The following is a 6804-nucleotide window of genomic DNA, read 5'->3' as shown; positions in this document are numbered from 1 at the left end:
CTTTCTTTTCGCCTATTTACTATTTTACTGTATACATTATACAGAACAAACAAACAAACAAACAAACAAAATAACGATGACGATTATTAAGATTAAGGAACAAAACAAAACAAAACAAAACAAAAAAAGGGATAACACGCGAACAAAGGAAACAAAAGTAAAAGATTATGATCGATATACTCGCGCGCATACGTGAAGAAAGAGAAAGAAGAAAAAAAGAAAAGAAGAAAAAGAAAAGAAGAAAAAAAAGAGAAGAAAAAAAATTGCAATCGAGAGAATTTGACGCTTTAATCGCTTTATCGTTAAGATGGAAGAGCATCGTTATGAGCAATTTGTCACGTTTACGTCGATTTCATCCCACATCCATCCCCCTACTCTCCTCTTAACAACCCTTAATCTCTCCTCTATTTCTTAAACTTTTCCTCCTCCACCTTCTTCTCTCTCATTGTACAGTGTACATGCACAATCGATCAAAAGCATAAACTCCTCTTAGTTTTACTTTTTCAATTCAATTGTTAAATATCCTTCCGTGTATTTTCCTTGAAAATTATTTATATATATATATACATATATATATATATACATATATATATATATATATATATATATATATATATATATATAAAAGCTGTTGTAAATATATTTTTTGATTAATTTCGATTCGACGAGACTATAAAAAATACGTATGTATGTATGTATGTATGTATGTATGTATGATGTGTGTATGTATGTATAATGTATGTATGTATGTATGATGTATGAATGATGAATGAATGTATGTATATCGATCGGATATATTTGTTATTACATTCGTATCTTTTTCTTTATATTCTCGTACTACGTTTATAATGTTCTTTTGTTTTTGTTTGTTTCTCTTTTTTTTTTTCTTTTCTTTTTTTTCTTTTTTTTTTTTTTTCTTTTTTCTAAGCGAAATTAGAACTTATACGTAGTTAAAATTAGTTATCTAAGATCTCTTGCAGTTCCTCTTCTTTTCCGATAGATATGATGAGATTAAGAATTAAGAATAAGATGTGTATATGTAATAGCAAGATGATCGATCGACTTTTTAGAAATATTGTATAAAATATGCCTGTAAAACGCATCATTACAAAGAATTTGTACATTTCCTTGTATAATATTATTTCTTTCTCCATTGTTATGTATGCAAAACGAAGAAAAAAAAAAAAAAAAAAACAAAAAAAAAATACAATATGAAGTACGTGCTGTATTTACACCAATCTTGTATGTATTAATTTAAACATAATTAATAAACATTCTCATTTCTTATTGCATGGGTAAGAATGCATACACGACAAAAATTGTTGTTTTGAGAATTGAAGATTTTTTCTTCTATTTTCGATTTTTTTTTTTCTATACGTCTCATGTTTTCATATATATATATATATATATATATATATGATTACGTGTATGTGTGTGTGTATATATATATATATATATATATTTATATAAAGAAGCAGAATAACCAACTTGAACTATGGCTTAAAAAAAAAATATGATAACATATGATCGTACTGAAGAATATTGTATAAATTATTAGAGTATATTTCTATAATCTTTGATTGGTTATATAAATAAAGTTGTTATATTTAATCTTTTTTTGTATGTGTATATTTTTTTTTTGTTGTATATTTATATTTGTCCAATTTATAGTATTATATATTAAATATATATTACATAATTTTATCTAGGGATTAACTTATCTGGAAATATTTTATGTTGGCAACACTGTTATTAAATGTTACTAACCTCCATTTAACGAGACTGCACAATTATTGTAAGGATCCTTTAAACGAAGATAAAGAATATCATTAATATTAAAAATGATATTCACTTTGCGTGTAATAGGTAGAAAAAGTATTCATCAATTTCGTCAATTTCACAAATGGTATGAATATTTTATTTGATTGTTTTTTATAAATTTTCATCTGTTACAGAAACTAACCTCACCGTAACCTTTCCTTTTTCTGAAATGTATTTAATATATTATATGTCGTTTTTACAGTATCGTCGTTTGTCAAACAGATGCAGCCCCAGCTGCAACGACAAGACCAACAGAACCTTTAACTATTCCAATTCCAGAAGGTTTAGACAAACCGGTTAATCCAAAATTGGACAAAATAGCTAACGATATAACTAGCCTCAATCTTATTGAGGTAATGGAGCTAAGCGATTTATTAAAGAAACGATTAAATTTGCCCGATGCTCCGGTCATGCCTGTGGGAGGCTTCATGGCTGCACCAAAAGTACGCAAGTTTTTTCTTTTTCTTTTTTTTTTTTTTTTTAAATATTATTAGGTAGACCGGAAAGTAATGTCGCTTTCTTAAGTTAAATTCAAACGAATAAATTTTTAACAAGTTTTTATTTTTAATCACAATCAAATATCGACATACGCAGAAACGACATTACTTTCTGGTCCAGCTAATATTAATATAAAGACAAGATTTTAATAATAAATATTTTTATTTATAGGATGAAGTAGAAGAGGCACCGAAACAAGTAAAATCTTCATTTACCGTGAAATTAATGAAATTCGATGATAAACAGAAGGTATCTCTAATCAAGGAGATAAAGAATTTGTTACCAAACACAAATCTTGTACAGGTATTGTATATCATTATTAGGACGTTTAACATTTTCTCTTTTTAAAAATATTTTTCTTTTTTAATTTTTTTTTTCTTTTTTTTTTTTTTTTTTTTTTTTTATTTCAGGCTAAGAAGTTTATCGAAAGCGTACCGGTGGTTGTGATGAAAGATATTTCACAAGACGAGGCAACTAAACTTAAGGAATCTATTGAAAAAGTTGGTGGAGAAATAGAAATTACGTAATGTGTTACTCTAATCAAACTGTATGTATTTTTTACAAATAAATTGTACAAATCATTTATTTAAATCGTTAATTAACTCATGAAATAATTACATTCTTAATCTCTGTATATTTTATAATTTATTTAGGATACTTTTACGATTGTATGATGATTTGAAAATTAAATTTTGATTCTGTATAAACTATATAATTATCTTTGATATTAATAGCTTTACGATCCTGTTGATTATTTTCTTTTGATAATTAAAAGGATTCACATTAAAAGTTCATCAATAGAGGCGCTGTTAACGATTAACGAATTAGAGAAATTAACAACAGCGCCGTTCTGGTGTGAATACGTAATATTAATTCTAAAATCGAATAAGAGATCGCAGTTTATCGTAATTCGTTGTAACGTTTATATATCATTATCCGTTTTGTTTGCATAGAAGGTAGAAACTCAAAATGCCGAAGAAGCAAAAAAGTCACAACGCATTTTATTATTTTATGTTAGAGTGGAGAAAACGTAAAGAAAGAGAGGGTCATGTTTATGCAAATTTTCTGGAAGTTCGAAATGATCCCGAATGTAGTGAGGCATGGAAGGTAAAATTATAAAATATTTGAAAAGTACATGTTTGTCCTTTGTGTAAATTTTTTTTTCTTTTTTTTTTTTCTTTTTCTTTTTTTTTTTTTTTTTTTTTTTTTTTGACATTCATTGTTATGCCTTATTCGATACTTGTGAAGGTTAAATTTCAATTAAATACAATAAAATCACTCGTTGAATAATTTTTTGAATTATTTCTTTATTACAGGAATTATCACCCTATGAGAAACAAGTTTATATAGATTTAGCAAATGAAAAGAAACTTAAACTAACTTGCAAGGGTAAAAGAACTAATATCGGGGAGTCTGTAATTCTTGTCAAAGAACAAGAACGTGAGTTAACAGAGTTTAAGTTAAAAATGCGGAAATATATAATAGATCATGTTAATGAAGGTCTAACGAGTAATAGTATGTATATTATTTAATAACGTGCATACATATTCTAGTTTTAAATATCATAGAAAAATATGAAATTCTATACATAATTTCATATTATACATAAATATATATTTTTACAGAATTGAGTGAATATAAATTTTATTTTTTACACTTTAATTGGCTTTATATTACCCAAGATAAGAAAATATACGCACCTGTTGAATATGCTGTTGGAGTATTTTCATTAAAACATGGTATTGAAAAATATCATCATAAGCTTATCTATATAAAACCTGATTTAGGATATACTTGGGAATCCTTAGAAACTAGCCGATGTAGTCATAAAATTCCTCTTGAATTTTCTGAAGGTGAAAAAGATTTTCACAATTTGTATATGGATTTAATAGAATTCTTAAAACCAGATATGATTGATAATCAATATCCACCATTTTTTGTGATAAATAATATCAATAAAGGTGTACAATCGCTTCTCAATCAATTAACAGAAGCAGCAGGTAAATTAATATTTAATAGTTTTATATTATAAACAATATTGTTTTTAATAAATTATTTATTATTGCAGAATGTGATAATACATTTATGGTATATTCAATTGAATTTTTATATACCACATTGCGTAATGCTACGCTTAGTAAAAAATGTAATCCGGAAGATTTCATTCCCATTCCAGAAATTATTGGGGAACAAGAATTTATGACTGACAAATATTCATTCGAGAGAAATATTGAATGTGACGTAAGTATTTGAAATATCTAAGGAAGAATCATACTCGTATAAGAATATTTTGATAATGTAATAAATCAAAGTGTTAAGTGAATTTTTAATTTTATATCATTTATCTGTTGTTATTATTATTTACATTTTTTTTTAGTATCATAAGAATATAGATGGAGGAAGTCAATTTTGCAGTTTGGCAATAATAAAACGATGGGCATATACTATTTGTGATTACTGTTGTCATGAATTAGGAATTGAATTAATTCCTGGCATTCATTGTTCTTCTAGTCGGATGAAAAATATTTTATGCGATAAGTTACAGAATATTTCATTGAATACTAAACGATACAATGATACAAAATTATGTTCATCTGAAGTAAGAGAGTATATTAAATAATTAATTTCTTAAAGATATAAATAATATATTATATATATATATATATATATATATATATTTATAATCTTTGTTAACAATTGTTCGAATAATTTAGGTAAATCGGGATTATAAATGTAAAGTTTCTAAAAGCAGTATAGAAGAAGAATCAAAGCTTAAAAGAAATAAGAACGAAAAACCGTTAACAATAATTGACTATGCTAAAATTAACGAATTACCATCATCATCTTCGGTTTCTCATTCTGTTGTAAATATTTACTTAATTTCTCATGTTGTTTATATTTCTTTTATTATATGTGATATTATTTGCCTTTACAGAAATTTGAAAGACCACTTAGACCTCCAAATACAAAAAGTAAGTTTTGTTTTTTCTTCCTTTCTTTTTCTTTCTTTCTTTCTTTCTTTCTTTCTTTCTTTCTTTCTTTCTTTCTTTCTTTTTTCTTTCTTTCTTTCTTTCTTTCTTTCTTTTTTTTCTTTTTTTTTTTTCCCTATCATGTTAACATCTTTACAAATGTTTTTGGAATTTACGACAATAATCTTTTCTATATATGAAATTGACCTAACAACGCGCGTTCGAGTTATATCTTTCTATTTACATTTTACTTTGTTTATTTTATAGGTTTTGCTGCTGTTGTTGCTGGCTCTAGTAAAAATATTGAAAATCAAGATTTTTCTGATGTGAACACTCTATTAGCCAGTAAGTCATATATGATATTTGTGATTAATTTTTATTCAAGGATTATGATAAAAACTTTGAACAAATCGTTTATGATATCGGAATATTAGTTTCGATACAATTTTATAATTCGAAATTAATTATATGTAATATTTATCGTATTTTAGGAGGAAGAGGATTGAAAAGAACATCGAACATGACTAAATATGTTACTGGAAGAGGTTCGTATATATATATATATATATATATATCATTTTAAATAATTTGATATAATTTCTATACATATATATATGTATGTATGTATATGTATATAATCTTAATAATAATCTTAACGCTATATATGTTAAAAAATATGATTTTATTTTTTTTTTTTTATTAACAGGACACGGAGCCATTTAATCACAAGCCAAATATATATACTTTTAATTAAGAGATATTGAAACATATTAATTTTTCTACTTACATGTGTAATATGTAATAATGTTTAACGCGTCAGTATTATTTTTCTATTAATAGGCGAAGATAATAATTTAATTAGAAACGAAAGAAATTAAAAGAAATATTTACTATATGATTTATAGACGTGGTGATAATTCATCGAAAATATTATACGATAATTATTAAGAGAGCTTTTCTTTTTCTTTTTTTTTCTTTTTTCTCTTTTTTTTTTTTTTCGTTTATTTTATTATCGATATGTATATATATATCTATCGTTGTAAAGATCTTAAATATTTTTAACTTTATTGATTATATCGAAACATTATTATTATTAATATTATTATTATTATTATTTTTTTTTTTTTATTAAAAAACGAAGAATATCAATCTAATATTTTGTTATACTTACTAGTTTCGATTGTTTTCATCCAACTTTCTTTTTCTGTGATCTTTTTTCCTAAGAATGTAGATATATGTATATATATACATATACATATACATATATATATATTTACATACACATATATATTTGGTATATGTATATATATATATATATATATGTATATATATATATATATATACCAAAGGAATTTTGCTACCTGCAAAAATTATCATGTAATATTAAATATAATATATATATATATATATATATATATATATATATATATATATATATTTTTCTATTAGGTGAAAAGAAGGAAAACGTTTATTTTTCTTTTCTATTTTTATCGTATGTACAAAATAAATCAATATA

General features: G+C 24.5%; 2 protein-coding genes across 4 annotated transcripts; both read left to right on the top strand.

Moving 5' to 3' along the window:
• The first annotated feature begins 1745 nt into the window (after positions 1-1745).
• Positions 1746-3029, top strand: LOC124947832 (39S ribosomal protein L12, mitochondrial). Its single transcript, XM_047490501.1, has 4 exons — positions 1746-1906; positions 2024-2264; positions 2491-2622; positions 2730-3029. The coding sequence occupies exons 1-4, from the start codon at positions 1842-1844 to the stop codon at positions 2844-2846; spliced, it is 555 nt and encodes a 184-aa protein (XP_047346457.1). The 5' UTR covers positions 1746-1841; the 3' UTR covers positions 2847-3029.
• A 149-nt stretch (positions 3030-3178) lies between these two features.
• LOC124947831 (protein maelstrom 2) lies at positions 3179-6241 on the top strand. Of its 3 annotated transcripts, XM_047490497.1 has the most exons (10): positions 3179-3426; positions 3636-3834; positions 3945-4319; positions 4388-4560; positions 4697-4918; positions 5034-5183; positions 5255-5291; positions 5556-5633; positions 5780-5833; positions 5995-6241. In XM_047490497.1, exons 1-10 carry the CDS (start codon positions 3289-3291, stop codon positions 6009-6011), a joined length of 1443 nt encoding a protein of 480 aa, XP_047346453.1. In that variant the 5' UTR covers positions 3179-3288; the 3' UTR covers positions 6012-6241. The 3 variants fall into 3 exon arrangements, with proteins under 3 accessions (XP_047346453.1, XP_047346454.1, XP_047346456.1); XM_047490498.1 differs by lacking the exon at positions 5034-5183; XM_047490500.1 differs by lacking the exons at positions 4697-4918; positions 5034-5183.
• The last annotated feature ends 563 nt before the right edge of the window (positions 6242-6804 follow it).

Source organism: Vespa velutina, chromosome 3 (genome assembly GCF_912470025.1).
Source record: "Vespa velutina chromosome 3, iVesVel2.1, whole genome shotgun sequence".
Taxonomy (NCBI): Eukaryota; Metazoa; Arthropoda; class Insecta; order Hymenoptera; family Vespidae; genus Vespa; species Vespa velutina.
This window is presented reverse-complemented; position numbering and strand designations above follow the sequence as displayed.

Bases quoted from the DNA above. Each gene is read 5' to 3' on its own strand.
- LOC124947832 (XM_047490501.1), top strand. From the start codon at position 1,842: ATGATATTCACTTTGCGTGTAATAGGTAGAAAAAGTATTCATCAATTT. The intron at 1,907-2,023 runs GTATGAATATTT...TCGTTTTTACAG, and splicing joins TTTCGTCAATTTCACAAATG to TATCGTCGTTTGTCAAACAG. The intron at 2,623-2,729 runs GTATTGTATATC...TTTTTATTTCAG, and splicing joins CAAACACAAATCTTGTACAG to GCTAAGAAGTTTATCGAAAG.
- LOC124947831 (XM_047490497.1), top strand. From the start codon at position 3,289: ATGCCGAAGAAGCAAAAAAGTCACAACGCATTTTATTATTTTATGTTA. The intron at 3,835-3,944 runs GTATGTATATTA...ATATTTTTACAG, and splicing joins TGAAGGTCTAACGAGTAATA to AATTGAGTGAATATAAATTT. The intron at 4,919-5,033 runs GTAAGAGAGTAT...CGAATAATTTAG, and splicing joins CAAAATTATGTTCATCTGAA to GTAAATCGGGATTATAAATG.